Source organism: Bubalus bubalis, chromosome 1 (assembly GCF_019923935.1).
Source record: "Bubalus bubalis isolate 160015118507 breed Murrah chromosome 1, NDDB_SH_1, whole genome shotgun sequence".
NCBI lineage: Eukaryota > Metazoa > Chordata > Mammalia > Artiodactyla > Bovidae > Bubalus > Bubalus bubalis.
In genome coordinates this window covers 49,580,973-49,601,987 of record NC_059157.1, presented here as the reverse complement: position 1 = coordinate 49,601,987, position 21,015 = coordinate 49,580,973, and the positions used below count along the sequence as shown (strand labels likewise).

Below are 21,015 nucleotides of genomic sequence, written 5' to 3'. Positions count from 1 at the left end.
CCTGGCACCAAGCCAACTGGATAGCCTCAAGCCTATGATGTGTCCATATATTGTTAAACCCTCCAAGTACGGGCACCATGACCCTGGTTCAATACACGCTAGTTTAGCTGTCTTTATCATTACCACTATTATTATTACTTTATAATACATTTTTACTACTTACAATATATATTTTATAATACAGAATATTTGCTACGGACTGAATGTTTATCAGCCCTGAATATTCATTGGAAGGACTAATGCTGAAGCTGAAACTCCAGTACTTTGGCCACCTAATGCAAGGAACTGACTCATTAGAAAAGATCCTGATGCTGGGAAAGATTGAAGGCGGAAAGAGAAGGGGATGACAGAGGATGAGATGGCTGGATGCCATCATCGACTCAATGCACATGAGTTTGGGTAAACTCTGGGAGTTGGTGATGGACAGGGAGGCCTGGGGTGCTTCAGTTCATGGGGTCACAAAGAGTCGGACACGACTGAGCGACTGAACTGAACTGAACTGAATGTTTACCGCTCCCCCCAACCCCCGCCAAATTCATATGTAAAGCCCTAACCCCCAGCAGGACTGTATTTGGAGACGAGGCATTTGGGAGCTAAGCAGGCTTGGAGGAGGTGCTGCGAGTGGACCTCCATGATGGGATTAGTGTGATTAGTGTCACTGGAAGAGAGACCAGAACTCCCCTCCTCTGCTGTGAGGTCGCTGAAAACAGCCACCTGCAAGCCAGGAAGGGAGCCCTCAACAACAAGCCTGGCCTTGGACTTCCCTCCCAGCTCCAAAACTAAGAGAAATAAATGTCTGTTGTTTAAGTCACTCAGTCCAAGGTGTCTGTCACCACAGGCCCAGCTAATACAATAATTTATAATACATACGCATGCGTGGTAAGCTGCTTCAGTCGTGTCCGACTCTTTGCAACCCTATGGACTGTAGCCCATGAGGCTCCTCTGTCCGTGCGATTCTCCAGGTAAGAATACTGGAGTGGGTTGCCATGCCTTCCTCCAGGGCATCTTCCTAAACCCAGGGACAGAACCCATGTCTTCTGGAGCTCCCGCATTGCAGACGGGTTCTTTACCACTGAGCCACCGGGGAAGCCCATAATACATATAATAAAACTTAAATAAAATTAAATTAGGAGATTCGATTGATTTATAATCAACAAATTAATTGTTGGGTCAATTAATTGCTAGGACAACTGAATAAAGCATTTTGAGAAGAACATTTTAAAAATAACTGTTTTGGGGCATCCCCGGTGGTTGAGTGGTTAAGAATCTGCCTGCCAATGCAGGAGATACAGGTTGAGTCCCTGGGCTGGGAGGATCCCACCTGCTGTGGAGCAACTAAGGCATGCAGCACAACTACAGACCCTGCGCTGTAGAGTCTGGGAGTGGCAACTGCTGAGCCCACGTGTCATATAACTAATGAAGCCTGCTTGCCCTAGAGCCCATGTCCTGCAACTAGAGAAGCCACCTCAATGAGAAGCCTGTGCCCTGCAATGAAGAGTAACCCCCACGGACTGCAACTACAGAAAAGCCCGTACAGCAACGAAGATCCAACACAGCCAAAAATGAATAAATACAATTATTTAAAAAACTAATAACTGCTTCATAGACATCATCTGGCAAACTTCAAACATCTTATAACACCCACTCTTTCCACCATATTCCATGCAAAAGTGCAGGCAACTTTCTTTCCTATTTTACAGAGTCCCGACTCCAGTATTCTTGCCTGGAGAATCCCATAGACAGAGGAGCCTGGCGGGCTCCAGTCTATGGGGTCGAACACAACTTAGTGACTAAAGAGTTGACTACAATGGTTGGCTACGGTAAGCCCTGTGCTGGGGAAGAGAACATTACGATCACTTTCCTCTGGGAGGCTTCTCAAATTTAAAAAGCATCTGAGCTGCCTGGGGATTTCTGTCATGCAGATTCAAACAGAATAGGGTCAGAACTATGATTCTGCATTTCTTACATACTCCATGATACCAATCAACACTGCAGGTCCATGGACCAGATTAGGAGCAACAAGTCTCTCGGATATTTACAAACCTCTAGCTACTCTGATAAGAAATTGGTTTGATGACTATTAGAATATTTCAGGCACTAGGTCAGGGACTATAGCACCATACTGTAACCAGATAAGAGAAAAGGGAAGAAAGAGAAGAAACACGGGTAGAAGGAGCCACTTTCTGACTCCTGGGATGAAAGCGTCAGTCTGAAAAGAGGCTGCCTTACTCCAGTGACAGCATCCGAGTCATGAGCCTGTGTCTGGCATCACATTCAGATCAGATTCTAGGTTGACTGGGAAACTAAGGGAAGAAGCCAAGCCCTGAGCAAACCTTGCTCCAGAACTTCATCCTGTGGTCCCCTTCCCTTCCTCTGGAAGGGAGCACCAAGGAAGCGAAGCTCACATGGTTTGTAAGTTTCTGTCTGTGCCCACCCTTCCTGAGCCTTTGCTCTGGTTCTACGATTTTCCTGCATTTCTTTTAATCACTAACTCACTATAAATCCCTTGGACAGAGGAGCCAGGGGGCTACAGTCCATTGGATCACAAGAATTGAACACGACTTAGCAACTAAACCACCACCACTCAATAATATGGTGGAAGCCGCCAAAGAAAGTTCAGTTAACTTGGTGGACATCAACTATGTCATACCGTCACCGCCAGAGGGGGGAAAAATAGTGATTGAATACTTGAAATGGGGGCAATGATCTAGATGCTGGGGCTAGAGAGGAGGAGAAGATTTGAACAGCATTAAGCTCTGAAATGGCAGGAACCATGGCTCCCTCGGCAGTAGGCTGACAGCCAGGCTGTAAGACGCACGAGGCCACCTTCATGCTGCACTCTGCACAATGGCAACCCCATTCTGTACAGCCAGATGCCGTGACCCTGCATATCCCCACTGCACATTGTAATGCCTGGGGTCAGAGGATGCTCACAAAACAGTGGGAAAACGAATGAAAGGATTCCCATTGCTAACACAGGCCAGGTATCCTGAAAAGGAAGCAACCCCCCACCCTAATTCTACAAAAACACTTACAAATGCTCAGTAAAATAGAACAGGATCCTTTTTATTTCATTTTTATTATTATTATTTTTTGCTCACGCTGCACAGCACGTGGGCAGTTCCCCAACCAGGGATCGAACCTGTGCTCCCTGCAGTGGAAGCAGGGAGCAGTAACTACTGAACCACCAGGGAAGGCCCCCTGAATCCTTTTTAAACGTAAAGCTGAGCTCTAAGAAACCCCAGAGTCCAAAATGAAGACAAAGGAAGCTGGAGCAGTGGGCCCGTCCCAAAGCCATGGCAGGGCTAGATAACTCATCATCTGCCTCCAAACTCCATATCTACCTCCAGCGCAGCGTTTCCTAAAGGGGGTGGGACCCTGTTGGTGTCAGGAGGGGACAACGTTTGGGAAGAAAACGACACGTGGCAGGTACACAGGGCACTAACCTCCCTGGGCCTGGGCATGGAACACCGTCTGCATTCCCCAGTCACTGTCACAATAAAAAAGACACCCGAACACAGCCCACCAGCAGAATCAGTACCACCTGGGAACACAGCCCTGGAGGCCTTGGCTTTAACTCAAGTCAGAAGACAGAAAACAGGTGTTGGTCAGTACAAGTCAGGGAGTTACAACCAAATCTCCCAAGTTCATAGGGTTCTCTTGAAGGACTATACTCTCACCCCGAAAAGACAGAAAAAGACTTTTTTTCTTTTTTTAAAGTACTGCGTACTCCATTGGAAGGAGTGATGCTGAAGCTCCAATACTTTGGCCACCTGATGTGAAAAGCCGACTCACTGGAAGAGACCCTGATGCTGGGCAAGACTGAAGGCAGAAGGAGAAGGGGACGACAGAGGATGAGAAGGTTGGATGGCATCACCGACTCGATGGACGTCGGTTTGAATAAACTCCGGGAAACAGTAAAGGACAGGGAAGCCTGGTGTGCTTCAGTCCACGGGGTCGCAGAGAGTCAGACACGACTGAGCAGCTGAACAACAAACAACAAATGTATAAAACAGGTACAACTGATGAGAACATGCTGTATGGCACAGGAAACTCTACTTCATGCACTGCTGTGACCTGAATGGGAAGGACACACACAAGGGAGGGGATATGTTAACATGTTTACAGACGGCTGCTTCACTGGGCGATACAGGAGAAACTAACACAACACTGTAAAGCAGCTATATTCCAACAAAAATTTAAAACTAGATTAAAAATTAAAGAAGTACTCACATGTGAAAGAGAAAAAAGAAAGAAAAAGAAGCTGATCTAACTCTGCCTATACTCTGGGATACAAGAGCGAGGAGAGGGGAGGGCGCTTCTTGGAGATGAGACCCACGGGCTGGCCCCATGGGTGCTGGAGATTCAAATTTACACTATGTCCTCCATTCTGGAGACTCCGACATCTTCGTCTACTTGGGCTGGTGAAACTAAGACCGCAGACTAGGGGGCTTAAACAACAGACAGTTATTTGTCTCAGTTCTGGAGACTGGAAGTCAAAGATCAGGGTGCCAACACATTCCTTCCAGGGTGAGGCCCTTCCCCTGGCTGGCAGATGGCTGCCACCTCCGTGGTACCCACACGACCTCTCCTTGTGTGTGCAAGGTGAGAGGGGTGAGCCCTGGTCTCTCTTCCTCTTCTTACAAGGACACTAATCCCATTATGGGAGCCCCAGCCGGTAACTTGATCTGAACCTAATTACCTCCCAATAGCCCCCAACTCCTAATAAACCTCCCGTTGTGGGTTAGGACTTCAATGTAGGAAATCTGGCAGAACACAAACATTCAGTACGTGATACTCAAGATGAAAAATTGCCTTAAAGTCTCTCTATATTTGTATTCCAAGGGCCTCTGGCAGAAGGCAAGAAACAAGTCTGTTCTGGAGGGAATCACCCTTAATGATGGTTTCATACTAATGGTCAGGCATAAGCTTGGTCCAACAAGAACCACAATCCACCATTATACAACACAAGGAGAACCAGCTCCCCATGATGGAGACACAGCAGCCACAACAAGCAGAAGGAGATTTCCTAGGAATAATACCATAATTACCAGATTGTCAAATGAGTATGCTGCAAAAAAAAAAAAAAAAAAAGGAAAGAAAAAGGAACAACAAAAGAGAGACTTTCAAAAAAGATTAGGTAAATTTGTAAAATTTTTAGAAATGAGAGCTATAAACAGTGAAATTAAGCACTCAATGGATAAGAATAAAAGCTGAAGAAAGACGTTTGAAAGGCCTATTTGAAGACATTACCTCACTAAAGCATAGACATCCTCAAATTCTCAAACTGTCAACACAAGACTGACATAATATCAAGTCAAAATAGTGTTCAAGAAGAAAAATTTACAATAAGAAACATTTGACAAAGAGTGAGAAAGCTTAGTAATACAGAGCTTTCCTAAAAAAATTCTCTAAAGGATGTATTTTGGGTGGGAAAATATGTATACACACACACATGCATAATCTGGTAGACAAGGTGAAATGATAAATAAGAGCTGATATACACACAGGACAAGCTCCAGGAGATGGTGAAGGGCAGGGAGGCCTGGGGTGCTGCTGTCCACAGGGTCACAAGGAGCTGGACACGACTGAGCGGCTGAACAACACAACACAAACAGGCAAGTCAGGACACTTCACGCACACACACAAAAGGCATCTGTTCCAAAAACACAAGATGAAACTCAAGCCATGGTGGGTGACTGTATTTAAATCATTTCACGATCCTTTTATGCTTCAGGAAACATTAAAATTTTAAGGGCAAAAAAAAAAAAATTAAGGGCAACCACTGAATAGAATATAATTAGATTGTATAAGTTGAAAGGGGAAAGTGGAATTTAGAAATTCAACCCAAAAGAGGACTAGAAAGGGCAGGAAGGATAAATGAGATCAAGATAGCAAAATATGATGAGAGAAACGAGCCAAGATACATGGATCTTCTAAATAAATGTGATGCAGACTAAATGCAATATTAAACTTCATGTTTAGATAGCCTCACCTACATGCTATACATAAGAAATAGACTAAACAAAAAAGACAAAGAAGACTGAAAGTATCGGGGTAGAAAATCAGGCAAACGTAAAGAATGCTCTTCAAATGCCAGACAAAATAGATTTACTCAGACTACAGAAGAGGTAAACATCAAGAATTATTGAGTCTGACCCACGAGTGTATTTTAAACCCTACGCACAAGAATTCAAGGATGCATGTTTTTTCCAAGGATTAGCAATGTAGGCAAGCAGGCCACATATGAGGCTGTAATATAAATCTCAACAAATAGCGAGGGATCTGAATTCAGACAGACCACACTGGCAGCATTATTTCTGGAACAAAATTTGCTACGAACGAGCAAAAGGCCAGTAATACCAAAGACAGTTTTAGAGGGGCGCGGCGGGGAAAGAAAAAGCGAGACTGGGATACTTCCCCTACCAGATATCAGCATGCATTTAAAGTTAACAGTAATACAAAGCAGTGCAGAATTAGCAAGAAGACAGGCTAACAGAACAGAGAGTCCCAGAAACAGCCCCACCCGTGTGTGGAAGTGTGATGCACAGCAGATGTGGCACTGCAGATCCGGGGGAAAAGAATGGAACATTTGATAACGACTACCCACATGGGGAAACAAAAAGCTGGACCCTAACTCCCATCATCCACAAGAATCAGTGCCAGGGAGGTATCAACCAGAAAGGGAAAAGTTCAAAATATAAATCTTTCAGCAGGAAATAACAGAAGAAAATGTTTGTTACCCAGGGGAGAGAGAGAAGGATTTCTTAAACAAGAGAGAAAAAAGCACAAATCCTAGGAAACAGAAAATCAGATTTTACTAAAATTAAAAACTTTCCTTTGTCAAAAGGCAACACGAAGGCAACAAGATACACTGCAGACTGAGAAAAGTTATCTTCAACACGTATAACTGGCAAAAGTACGAATATCTAGAATATAAAAGAAGTCCTATGAATCAATAAGTGTGGGCCTATCTGATTCTAAAACATATATTCTTTTTTTACCCCATTGGCTCTGCTTCTGCCCTTAACTGAAGACAAAAATTAATAAAAGAGGAGAGACAGAGAAAAGGCAGCTGTGCTTGGACAGCCAGCAAAGATGACAGTGATGAATCTTCCTGCTCCTGTAAGCATGGATCTCTGTGTCTGTCTCCACACCCCATGAATTTGGGTTGGTCTTGTGACTTGATAGATGGGGAAACAGTGCAAACAGTGTCAGACTTTATTTTTGGGGGCTCCAAAATCACTGAAGATGGTGACTGCAGCCATGAAATTAAAAGATGCTTACTCCTTGGAAGAAAAGTTATGACCAACTAGATAGCATATTCAAAAGCTGAGACATACATTACTTTGCCAACAAAGGTCCATCTAGTCAAGGCTATGGTTTTTCCTGTGGTCATGTATGGATGTGAGAGTTGGACTGTGAAGAAAGCTGAGCACTGAAGAATTGATGCTTTTGAACTGTGGTGTTGGAGAAGACTCTTGAGAGTCCCTTGGACTGCAAGGAGATCCAACCAGTCCATTCTGAAGGAGATCAGCCCTGGGATTTCTTTGGAAGGAATGATGCTAAAGCTGAAACTCCAGTACTTTGGCCACCTCATGCGAAGAGTTGACTCATTGGAAAAGACTGATGCTGGGAGGGATTGGGGGCAGGAGAAGGGGACGACAGAGGATGAGATGGCTGGATGGCATCACTGACTCAATGGACGTGAGTCTGAGTGAACTCCGGGAGTTGGTGATGGACAGGGAGGCCTGGTGTGTGTGATTCGTGGGGTCACAAAGAGTTGGACACGACTGAGTGACTGAACTGAACTGAACTGTGACTTGATTTGAACAGCAGCATGTGACCCAAGGGGTGATATGTGAATTCTGAGCTAAGGTCTCATGTGGCTTTACAGTTTGGGGTCTGATCCTCCAGGAATGCTGGACCATAATATGATGAAACCCCCAAGGTAGCTTCTTGAGAATGAAAGACCTCAAAGAAAGAGGGGTCCAGCCAGCCAATCACCAAATATGTGAGAAAGGCCAGCTTAACTCAGCCCCAGTCAAGCCCAAATGGCACAGCCAACGAGAGTGACTGAGGCAAGGAGAGCAGACCAACCACCCAGCTGAGCCTGGCCCAGCCGTGAGCAAATTAAATGGTGGTTTCCCGCGGTTTGTTACAAGACAGTAGATGACCAATACGTGGTTAGCGGAACTCGAGTCATCAAAGAAAGCCAGAGAGGCAGGAATCGACAGTGGTGCCCTTTAAGAGAGCTGAAGAGAGATACCAGCATGGCAGGAACAGGGAATCAAACCAGAAAAAGCCACATTCTTGCTCCCACACTTCAAGGCTTTCTCTGAACACCTCCCAGGGGAAGAGTTTATAGAACACCATTGTTGAGTTTCTACGCAACCCCACACAAACAGAATTTTGCAACTTCCTACTCTAGCTTCCTTCACCACAAGAGACTTTTCTTCTAACAACAGACACTGAAGGAATTATTTTCTTTGTCCCCATTTACTCACCAGTGCACATGCAGACAGCTCCAGAGAACTGAAGACAGGCTAAGAGCAGGTTGAGGAAGCAAGAAGAACAGGAAACTGCCTGTCCCACCTCCACTCTTCCCAGCACCCAGCACATCACTACGTGGCACAAAGGAGGTGCCAGTGATACCTGGAACCACAGAGACGGAACAGGGCCAAAGCTAAAGGGACAAAGGATGAGCGGGGCTAGACAATGGAGAATTATTCAGCTATAAAACCAAAGGACGACAGAGGATGAGACGGTTGAATGGCATCACCGACTCGATGGACATGAGTTTCAGCAAGCTTCAGGAGTTGGTGGTGGACAGGGAAGCCTGGCGTGCTGTAGTCCATGGGGTCGCAGAGAGTCAGACACGACTGAGCGACTGAACTGAACCGACCTAAAAACCAAAGGAAATCTACTATATCTAACAACATGGATGGACCTTGAGGGCATTATGCTAAGTGAAATAAGTCAGAGAAAGAAAATACTGTACGATCTCACTTATATGTAGAATCTAAAAACAAGGCAAAAGCCCTCACGGACACAGAGAACAGACTGGAGATTGCCAGAGGTAGGGGGTGGTGGGGCAGGTAGGTGAAATGGGTAAAAAGGTAAAAACGTATAGTTATAAAATAAATAAATCATGGAGATGTACAACATTTGTTGCTATCTAGTCACAAAGTCATGTACAACTCTTTGTGAACCCCATGGACTGCAGCCCGCCAGGCTCCTCTGTCCACGGGATTTCTCAGGCGAGAGTACTGGAGTGAGTTGCCACTTCCTTCTTCAGGGGATCTTTTGGACCCAGGGATGGAACCTGCATCTCCTGTATTGCCGGCGAATTCTTCACTGCTGAGCCAGCTGGGAAGCCATACACACATACACACACACACTAATTAATAATACTCTATTGTATTCGAAGAAAGTAAACCTCTAAAGTTCTCATCATCAGGAGAAAAAAAAAAGGAAGTATGTGTCCTGGTGGATGTTAACTAGACACAGTGCAGATCATATAGCAATACATACAAACATAGAATCATTATGTTCTACTCCTGAAACTAATGTTATACATCCATTACACCCCAATTTTTAAAAACAGGATAAGCAGGGCGGGTGGCTCGGTAAAGAATCCGCCTGCAATGCAGGAGATCTGAGCCGGGCAGATCCCCTGGAAGGGGGCACGGCAGCCCACTCCAGGATTCTCCTCTTGCCTGGAGAATCCCATGGACAGAGGAGCCTGGAGGGCTACGAGAGTTGGACATGATTGAGTGACCAAGCACAGGGAGGCCTCAGAGAATGGGGAACCTCAGGGCAGAGCCAAGCCCAGCAGGACAGAACCCGTAGGCCATCACAAAAGCTGCCATAAATAACATCCAATGTTGTGAACAGGTGTGATCATTTCTCTGCTTCTTAAAATTATTTTCACATCATAATGGGACTGTTTCTGTAACCAAGGAAACCTTTGCTGCTAGCACATCCCACTCACCATTATCAGGATAGAAAACAATGAGGTTCGGAGAAGTACAAACACATGCACGTAAGCTTACATTTCGATTAATCTTTTTACTCGGATGAGGTACATTCACTCAGGTTCCATTCAAGCCCATTAGAACTTAACACAGGAAGGCAAAAAAGATCTTTGCCTTATGAGATATATTAACAATGTTTGTTAAACTAAGAGATACTCCAAACATTTCCAAAGAAGAACCAATCATAACTGACTTTTTAAAGGTCTTTATTAACACCTGAGTTTCAATCTCTGAGTGAAAAACAACTGAGGGGAAGGGAAAAAGGAAAGGTTAGACATGGCCAGTAAAGACACTGGGGCTTCCCAATGCAGCAGACATGGGTTCTATCCCTGGGTTGGGAAGATCCCCTGGAGGGAAAATGGCAACACAGTCCAGTATTCTTGGCTGGATATTTCCATGGATGGAGAAGCCTGGTGGGCTACAGTCCATGGGTCGCAGAGTCAGATGTGACTAAATGTGCATATGCGCATGACGCACGCACACGCGCGCGCACACACACACACACACAGGAAAGACACTGAGCTGGAACCCAATCCTTAGGCTATGATTTTGCTTTGCTTTTCAGCCATTTTACTGTCATATAAGAACTCCATAAAAACACTCATAATATATAAGATCAACATAAACACTCACCCCTCCCCCAAGCTAAGAAAATAAAATCAAAACAATTATAAAGGAAAAAAAAAAACCCTCAGAAGAGCTATATATACTCTATAGGGGGTGGGGAAGGAAAAACACTACAATTTTAACTTAGACAATTTCTTTCCAACCACATTTCACAAAATCCCAGAGTCTGTTTCTCTACACAGAACAGTTTTTTTAATCCATAAAAACTGTACATATAGTTCTTCCCAATCCTATCAGCTTGTTGTGAAACTCAAACTATAATCCACTAATGTTCTTTAAAATTATACAAATGGAGGCGTTTCATCTCCGAAGCAACACTGTTTTTCCACACACAGGGCTTGATGGTGTCATTAATCAGCACCAGCCGGAAGGCACGACCAGGCTCTGGGGTTTCCCCAGCAGGGCGCTCGGGAGCGGGCCCTGTGCTGGGTGACAGTAGGCATCGCACACGGCAGTTTACAAAATGCACACGGTTCCACGTTTTCCCAGCAGACACCTCGAAGGCCCTGCGCACCTGGCTATCTGTGCGTCTGGAGAACACGACCCTGCCTGCCTGCAGGAAGACAAGTCTGGGCGGCTCCTCTCTCTGTGTCGCCCCCCCTCCCGGCTGTCTGCAGAATGGAGCTGCAGACAATGTGTGTGGAACGTCAACCAGAAACAGAACCTTGCACTTCACGGGCACAGCAGGGAAGCCTGCACTGCTGGGCAAATCAAAGAAGGCTAACGGCTTCCCCCACTCTGACCAAGATGCCCTGACTCTCCTGGCTACCACAGAAGCCTTTCCTGTTACAGCAAAGGCTGCTTAATCTACTTACTGCAGGTGGGCTCCCGGTGCCCACCACAGATGGCCATCTTTCCACTCAGCATCAGATCCAGGGGGCTGACTCTCCAAACCCAAGGCTTACCCCAACTGCCTTTAACAGGTAGGGGCTAGGGCGGGCCACAGCCACTTAACCCACCCAGCTCAACTTCTGGAAAGACCATTTTTCAAATTAGAAGCAATGGCAGCCCACTTCAATATTCTTGCCTGGAGAATCCCATGGACAGAGGAGCCTGGCGGGCTTCAGTCTATGGGGTCACAAAGCGTTGGACACGACTGTGTGACTAACACTGTTAGTTCACTGAGCTTTCATTGTAACTGTTGATTAGTCGCTTAGTAGTGTCTGATGCTGTGCGATCCCACGGACTGTAGCCTGCCAGACACCTCTGTGTATGGGATTCCCCAGGCAAGAATACTGGAGTGGGTTGCCATTTCCTTCTCCAGGAGATCTTCCTGACCCAGGGCTTGAACCCGTGTCTCCTGCTTTGGCAGGCAGATTCTTTACCATTGAGCCCCCAGGGAAGCCTTTCATTGTAATATCATAAACTATTTGCTGATCTAAGCAAGGGCACCTGTTTTATGCCAACTGGTCAAGTGAATTTTAGGGATGATAAAGCCAAGCTGCCTCCATCACAAAAGTCAAATGTACTTGACCCTTAAGGACAGAACTTAAAGTAAGAGAGACAGACGTTTTGAAGTCCTGGAAAGACATCAGGGATGCCCTCTGAATTATAATTCTTATAGCTGGCATGATATCAGGGGCTTTTGTTTTATCAAAGTTATTTCAAAAATTATTTTAGATTAGATTTGCTTTCCTATATTGATGTTCATATAGTACTTTGCTAACTGAGGAGTAAAGGTTTACATTCTAATAAACCAGGCCAGTGGTTTCACCTGGAAAGCTTTCACCCTGAGAGAACATTTAGCAATGTCTGAAGATTATTTTTGATTGACACAATTTGGGGAAGAGGGTTATAAGGACTAGCTGAGAGTGGTTTGTTGGAAAACTGCTAACATCAAGGCTGAGAACAGCCCACCACCACAAAGAATTTTCTGGTCCGAAATGGCAGCAGAACCAGATGAGATCATAATTCAAAATAAATCACACAGGAGCATGAGAAAGACTTTCTGGGACGCTCAAAGAAACTAAAGTTTTGCAACTTCCTATGGAAATGGCAACCCACTCCAGTGTTCTTGCCTGGAGAATCCCAGGGATGGGGGAGCCTGGTGGGCTGCCGTCTATGGGGTCGCACAGAGTTGGCCACGACTGAAGCGACTTAGCAGTAGCAGCATGCCAGCTTCCCCTTCACTTCAAGGCTCTTTCTAAAACAAGAGCCACTGAAGCAACAAGCTTTCTGTCTGGACCTCCTTTCCCCCATTTTCATACCGGTATGGACCTAAACAACTGTTGAGAAAAAAAAAAGATGAAGAATAGCCCCAGGCAGATTTCCACAAAGACACATGGATGGCCAGTGGCCAAGAATGGAAACTGAGTCTTAGAGGGAACCCCGAGGATGGGATCTATTTTCCAGTCCCTGACATTCCAAACCAACACAGCAACCCATACTGGGAAGTGTCCTTCCCATACTGAGGAAGGGGAGGATAAAGAAGATCACCTAACAGGTTGTCATTACAAAAATCTCAATGAAGCAGACAACAGAAAGTTATCCACAAACACCCCAGTTATGGTCTGCATGGGGCCGTAACATTCCAATCATCTTACCATTTCACACAGACAAAAAACAGGACCAAGAACCAAGGAGAGAGCTGGTGACCTAAGAGAGTAACCTCCCATCTTGACAGCACATTAGAACCACCTGAAAGTTTTTAAGCAACCACGAACCCTAACAAATGCATACCCAAGCCCTGCCCCAGACCAAGGGAATCACTATTTCTGAAAAGGGGCCCTGCGGTCTCAGCATCTAGACAGTAGAATCTACTTCTTTCTACCCAGGGAAGGAAACTGCTTTAAGTATACTTCATAAACACAGTTCTCAGATAATATCCTGGTGTAGACAGAAGTGGAGTAGAGTAGTGAGGAGAATAACACCCAGCAGCCCCTGGTTACAAGTCAGAGAACCTTCCCATCACCTTTAAGACACTGTGCTTTGAAAGCGTATTCAATGAGCACCTCCTAGGACTTATTCTGAACACTTTAATTACTCAATCATTCCTCACAACAGCCTCATTTGATAGTAGCGTGGCATGATCCCGACTGCAGGCACAAGGTCACGGGGCACAGATTAACCATAATCTGTTCAAAGTCACGAAGCTAATAAAGATCAACATGGGACTCATTCCCAAGGAACCTGGTTCCACAGCCCACTTAAGCCATTAGGCAGTGAGGTTTCTACATCGAGGAAACAAACCTCTCCATGAAAAAGGCTTCACAAAGAATCCAGTCCTGAAAGTTAATTACATCTTTCCATCAAGAATTCTCAGGGCAGGATCAGGGCCAAGCTTGCAGACTTGGACTTGCTACAAGGGGCGATTCACCAGGTAAAACCTCCTGCAGATAGGCAGCAGCCGGGGTGCCTGTGGACACAGCCAGGCCCTCTGTCCACGTGGCCTCACATTCACTATGACCACCCTAAAATGGTCTCCGCATCAAATCTCAACTCTGTCACTCAGGATGCTTCTTATTTTTAGTTACTTCTAAATTTAGACTAAGGCTATAGTCCACAGTTTCTCCGTTGTTTTCTATCGTCACTGCAGCTGTCTGTGGACACTGCTTTATCTCTGCTTCATTGTGGACCATCTTTCAGGCTGTTTTATCCTGTTTACTCGCCCCCTCTTTTATCTTCCACTGTTAAATGCGGACAAGGAAATGGTAACAACCAGAACGCAAACAGGCTGGGACCCAGGTGGGGGCCTGAGTGTCTTGCTTCCCTCTGGCCACGGGGATGGAGCTGCAGCTGCTGAGAGCGTTTGAGAATGCTCCTGGAACTTAATAATGTTGAAACCAACTTAGAAAACATCCAGGAAACCCACACTGTGACTTTACCTTCATGCTGTATTTCTGAACCAGGTTGATTATCTAACTTGACCAAGCGCAGTTGATTCTGAAGGGTTTTTGATCACTACAAAATAGCAAAAGGTGAAGCGATTAAAAGAACAAAGAACTACACTAGAATGTTAAAGCACGAGGACAGAAGCATGTCACAGTCAACAATGTAACATTCGGCAACCAGCTTAATTCTTAAGAGCAAATACTTAAATGTAGATTCCAAGACATGATTTCTGTGTGTGTGTGTGTGTCACTCAGTCTTGTCCGATTCTTTGTGACCCCATGAACTGTACCCCTCGGGGCTCCTCAGTCCATGGGATTCGCCCGGAAAGAAGACTGGAATGGACTATCATTTCTTTCTCCAGTGCATCTTGTCAACCCAGGTATCGGACCTAGATCTCTTGCATTGTAGCCAGACCCTTTACTGTCTGAGCCACCAGAGAAGCCCAGTTATGATTTGGAAACAAACAAATAAATAAATCATCTAAGAATGATTCCAAAATAAAAAAGTTTTAATGGGGTTTAAACAACATTCAGTTCAGTTCAGTCGCTCAGTCCTCTCCGACTCTTTGTGACCCCATGAATCACAGCACTCCAGGCCTCCCTGTCCATCACCAACTCCCAGAGTTCACTCAAACTCATATCCATCAAGTTGGTAATGTCAACCAGCCATCTCATCCTCTGTTGTCCCCTTCTTCTCCTGCCCCCAATCCCTCCCGCCATCAGGGTCTTTTCCAATGAGTCAACTCTTCGCATGAGGTGGCCAAAGTATTAGAGTTTCAGCTTCAACATCAGTCCTTCCAATGAACACCCAGGACTGGTCTCCTTTAGGATGGACTGGTTGGACCTCCTTGTGGTTGAAGGGACTCTCAAGAGTCTCCTCCAACACCACAAGTTCAAAAGCATCAATTCTTAAACAACATTAGGTTCAGTATATTTAGCACACAGATTTCAAAGGCATCTGGTCTGAAGGAGGATGTATGGTCAGCTGTGGACATGGTAAAGCTATGTACACAGAATATACCCAGATATTCTCAAAACAGGCACCTATGTACAAACACATCTTTAAAATAAAAAAATTTTTAATAAAAAGTCTTAAAACTTCACAAACTGTGTATATGCATATACACAGAAACACACACAAATCTCTTCTCAAAAGAAAGAAATACATCAAAACAGTGATTGTGTTTAAAGGAACAAATCATGAGCAATTTCACACTTTATATGAGAGGTCTGTAAAGGGCCAGATAGTATTTTCTGCTTTGCAGACCATGCATCCCAGTCATAACTACTCAAATCTGCCACTGAAATGGGAAAGCAGCCAGAGACAAAACATCAGTGAATGGGTGTGACTGTGTTCCAATAAAGCTTTATTTATAAAAAGAGGCTATAGCCTGGATTTGGCCAGTGCATCTTAATTTGCCAACACTTACTTTATACCCATAACCTACAGGAAAAATTGAGACAGGAGAAAATATCCAAAAAATGGTTGAGCACACACTGTGATTTGTAGTATGTACACCCAGACCTTACAAAATCCTTTCAATAACCTAATATAACCCAACACGCCTCACTTGGGTCATTTGACAGAAACCACTGTGAACCAAGTTTTATGGGGTTGAGCCTGCCATCTTGTGGTCACGTAAAAGAACAGCCTTCGTGGTATTCATTCCCTATCATTTAAGCATACACAGCTCCCTGGTCAGAAAGAGAAAAACAAATACCATTTGATATCACTTATATGTGGAATCTAAAATGCGATATGAATGAACCTATCTACGAAATAGAAACAAAATCAGGGACAGAGAAGAGACTGGTGGTTATCTTCCACCAGGGGAGGAGGGTGCGAGAGGGTAGGAGTGGATGTTTCAGATTAGCAGATGCAAACAGGCATATGCAGAATGGATAAACAATAAGGTCCTACTATAGAGCACAGGGCACTATATTCCATATCCTGTGATAAGCCATAATGGAAGAGAATATGAAAAAGAATATATATATATATACACGTATATGTTATATATGTATGTGTGTATATATATATGTATATGTATGTACATATGTTGTTGCTCAGTCACCCAGTCATATCCAACTCTTGTGACCCCATGGACTGCAGCACGCCAGGCCTCCTATATATTTAGGTTTCTCAAGTGGCCCCAATGGTAAAGAATCTGCCTGCCAATGCAGGAGACATGGGTTCAATCCCTGAGTTGGGAAGATCCCCTGAAGTAGGAAATGGCAACCCACTCTAGTATTCTTGCCTGGAAAATTCCATGGGCAGAGGAGCCTGGCAGGCTATACAGTCCATGGGGTCACAAAGAGCCAGACAGGACTAACGCTACACTCACGCTACATATAGATATATCTGAGTCACTTTGCTGTATGGTGGTAAGTAATGCAACACTGTAATTCAACTATACTTCAATTAAACAAACAAACAAACAAAAAGGTACACAGCTCCCTGGAATGCTTTCTTAAAGATACGATGGGCGAATGGGTACTACAAGTGATTGGGATTGATTCTCTCAAGACTCAACTTGTCAAATTCTCCCAGGGAACCACTCGATAAAAGGATGAACTATCAGCAGGCAGCTGGTGTGATCTATTCTTATCGACTGAGCTTCAGAAGGGACTTTGCAAAACAAGAATACTCAAAGTACCTACACTCAGAGGTGGGAAAGGAAGACCTTTTTTAACCCAACTTTTAAAAATAAGTCCCCAGTCCCAGCTTACTAAAAGCCACCCCAGCTCTAGAACAGATCACGGCGAGATTAAGCGAGAGCCGTATCTATTCACCTGTGGGCTTGTTCACAGATTCTCCTGCCGAACAAGAATGAGCACCTAAAAGTGAAAAAGCTCTAAGCCCAGTCCCAGGAAACAAATTCAGGAGATGGAGAGACGCAAGCAAGAACAGTGTTGCAGGAAGAGAGCCCACGTGAAAGATGTCTGGGGAGCCAGAGGATGGAGCTCGGTGGGGGTCCCAGAAGGCTTCCTGGGGCAGGTCGCATCCAAGCTGCTCTTTCTAGAGTGAGCATAAGGTTGTCAGAGGGAGAGGAAGGAAAGGTATAAACAGGAAAAACAGCAGATGGCGCAGGGGAGGGGGTTTCTGCCAATGGGCTCATCTCCAGACTCGAGGTCAGAAGAGCCCCAGGGAAAAGCAGACCAAACACCAGCTCTGAGCATATTTCCACTCAGGGCTTCTCAGTCCACATCCTCTCCCCTTCCACACAAGGAAACACAGGACTGGGGCGATATAGGAGATGGTGCCGTGGAAGCAGGGGCAGGACCAAAGCCCCAGCATCTTCAGTGACTCCTGGCAGTCCAGCGTCTCTACATCTCCACCCACAATCGAGAGACAGTAGCCTCCATCTACTTATCTTCCCCCCAGAGGACAAACAGCAGCAGGACCACAGAGCTTTCCATTGCAGCCAAGCGGCAGTTCCACCAGCATGTAAGTTCCCAGCCCCTTTACACCTCGACGTGGGAGCTCAGTAATCTGTTCATCTTCCTGAGGCATCTCACAGGACCTGCCAGATGCAGGAAATCCACAGAAAGACGCAAGCCGCGAGGGGCACCCCAGGGCACAGCCATACCTGTGTCACTGCTGAGAAAGGCGAGGGGGCTCTCGCCGAGGTCAGCCGGGCCGTCCAGCCGATGGGGCGGGTTCTCCAGCAGCTCTGCTCCTCCCTCCAGCTCGGGGCAGGTCCTCACCAGGAGGCCCAGGGACGGCTGTGTGAGGAAATCTCTGAGCACAGAGGAGTTCAGGGTGCCTGCAGCCCGCTTATTGATCTCAAGAATCTCATCTCCCGCCTTCAGGCCTGCCAACGCGAGATGGAAAAATGTTTAATCTCACACACACACACACACACATAAAAGCAGCAGCAGCGTCGAATCAGATCGCAGCAGCAGAGGAGCCCTGCTTCTAAAGGGCACACCAAGCTCGCCTGTTAGAGGTGCCGCTGCTGCACACAAGCTGGCGTGAGCCAGGGGGCTCCTCAGGTGACCACGTGGGCTTCGGTTCTGGAAGGTTCTAGACTGGGATGTCACAGCAGGCCTGAGCTGCCCTGAACACACCGACCAAACAACCGTACCCCTTCTTGAATCTATGTGCTCTGCTGTTAGCCGCTCAGTCCTGTCTGACTCTTTGTGACCCCATGGTCTGTGGCCTGCCAGGCTCCTCTGTCCATGGGATTCTTTGGGTAAGAATACTGGAGTGGGTTGCCATGCCCTTCTCCAGGGGATCTTCCCAACCCAGAGATCGAACCCGGGTCTCCTGCACGGCAGGCAGATTCTTTACCATCTGAGCCACCGGGGAAGCCCATGTGTTCTATCCTAGCTGTTGTCCCACTGTTTCGAGGGGAAACATGGCAATGGGCCCTGATTTCAGCAATGAGTGTGCCATGTACACGCTTGTCTACTGTGGACATGTGTGCACAGTCAGCTAAAGCCTAAAAATCGTTGCTATGGAAACAAAATGCAGGCGTCTCCTCAGCTACAATCACTGAAGGTCATCTCATTCCAAACACATTCAGGGATAAGAGTTTACAGAACCAAATGCAATCATATTTGCTCCCCACACCCTGTCCTCCCCCCCAACCACCTTTTTATATGGGCTTCCCGGGTGGTCCTAGTGGTAAAGAATCCACCTGCCAATGCAGGAAATGCAAGAGACTCAGGTTCGATTCCTGGGTCGGGCAGATCCCCTGGAAGAGGAAATGGCAATCCACTCCAGTATTCTTGCCTGGAGAATTCCATGGGCAGAGGAGCCTGGCGGGCTAGAGTCCATGGGGTCACAAAGAGTGGGACACGACCGAGGGACTGAACCACCACCACCTTTTATATAAAACGACATCAGAACCTTGGGGTGAGTGGCCTTCTGAAGGTCCCGAGAGGTTCTGCTACTTTTGCAAAGCGTTCTGGGGGGCTGCCAGAGCTTGGGACCCAGAGGAGCAGCCGTGAAGCAGCCCAGCCTCGGAGAACAGGAACTTATGATTGACTCAGGGCAGGTCTGCCTGACATTTGAAGAACTTTGCAGCCGTGTGAGAAAGGGAGAGGTTAGGGGAGAACAGGAGACAAAACACGGGGTCCTTTCAGCTAAGAAGAAGGAAAGAGGATGATTCCTATTTTCAAGACTAATGTGGAAAAACAAATCTGTAAAAAGGGAGTGACCGAAGAAGGGCAAAGGCAAAGGATGATCTTCACCCAATGCGAAGCCCCACAGCCCCTCGGGCGTCTGCAAGTCTCACTCTGATTCCGCAGAGAAGTTCTCACTTCCCCGCTTCACCGGGTCACACCTCTAGGCCAGCTTTACTCAGGTTTCCAAAACACTTGAAATCAACCCTCTGTCATAAAAATACTCGAAGAAACATCACGGGTGAGAAGACAATGGGAGAGAAATGAGAATGTTTCTCTCCATGCCAGAGGTGGAATTCTAGGACACTAACCATTCCACTTCTAGGCGAAAGATCCTGGCGTTACAACATTTGAATTGAAAATACCAAACGTCCACATGTGAAAGGCAGCTGCCATCTTTGAAGTCTTCTCTTGGAGACAAGTCCTTTGGTTAGGCATCAGAGGCCGTAATATAAGGAGGAAAACAAGAAAAGACAAAAACTCAAAACATCTGCAAGTTTTGTTTTGTTTTTTAAAATGAATCGCTAGGTTGGCTGGGATTCCCTGGTGGTCCAGTGGTTAGGACGCCACGCTCTCACTGCCAAGGGCCTGGGTTCAATCCCTGGTTGGGGAACGAAAGCCCACAAGCCATGCAGCCAAAAAATAAATTTATTTCTTTAAATAACTTTTAAAAAAGAATTTCTAGGTTTGTCTGACTGTTTGAATACGAGTGTATAGCAAGTTAAAGGGTACCCCCTGAAAAAGTATGTCCGTGTTCCAGAACCTGGGAATGAGACCTTATTTGGGGAAAGGATCTCCGCAGCTGTATTTCAGTAAAAGCTCTTGAGATCAGACCATGCTGGATTATCTGATGGGTCCTAAACCCAGTGACAACCATCCTTGTGGGACAGACACAAAAGAGAGACACAGGAAGTAGAGGAGAAAGTCAGGGGAGGACGGAGAGTGAGACTGAGTGATGCGGCCACAAGTCAGCAAACACCAGATGAAGGAAAAGGCAAGAAAGGACCCTACCCACCGACCCGCACCACCCCCCCAGAGCCTCCCAGGGACCCCAGCGCTGCAGACACCCTGGCTTCAGACTCTGTCCTCCAGAACTGCGGCAGAAAACAGTTCTGTTTCCTGAAGAAACTATGTTAGCAGCTCAGTCATGTCAGATTCTTTTCGACCGCATGGACTGTAGCCCGCCAGGCTCCTCTGTCCATGGGCATTCTCCAGGCAAGAATACTGGTAAGGGTTTAATTGAGATTAAACAAAATAATCCATGTAGAACTCCTCACGTTGCACTTGGCATGTTGAAGATATTCAACAGACAGTAACTCTCATTATTAATGTTTGGTAGCAGAAAGAGGAAAACTTTGTTTTTCATTTTGAGCCTACTCAAAAATACTCCC

The 21,015-nt window shown here is 46.0% G+C and overlaps 1 protein-coding gene across 5 annotated transcripts in view; it reads right to left on the bottom strand.

Moving 5' to 3' along the window:
* The window catches only part of TIAM1 (TIAM Rac1 associated GEF 1), a 459,371-nt gene that overhangs the window by 55,290 nt on the left and 383,066 nt on the right, over positions 1–21,015 (bottom strand). For all 5 annotated transcript variants that reach the window (XM_006053559.4, XM_044939649.2, XM_044939642.2 and 2 more), the window contains one exon: positions 18,085–18,309. In XM_006053559.4, the coding sequence (XP_006053621.4) occupies positions 18,085–18,309 (225 nt within the window). The remainder of the gene's footprint in view (positions 1–18,084; positions 18,310–21,015) is intronic.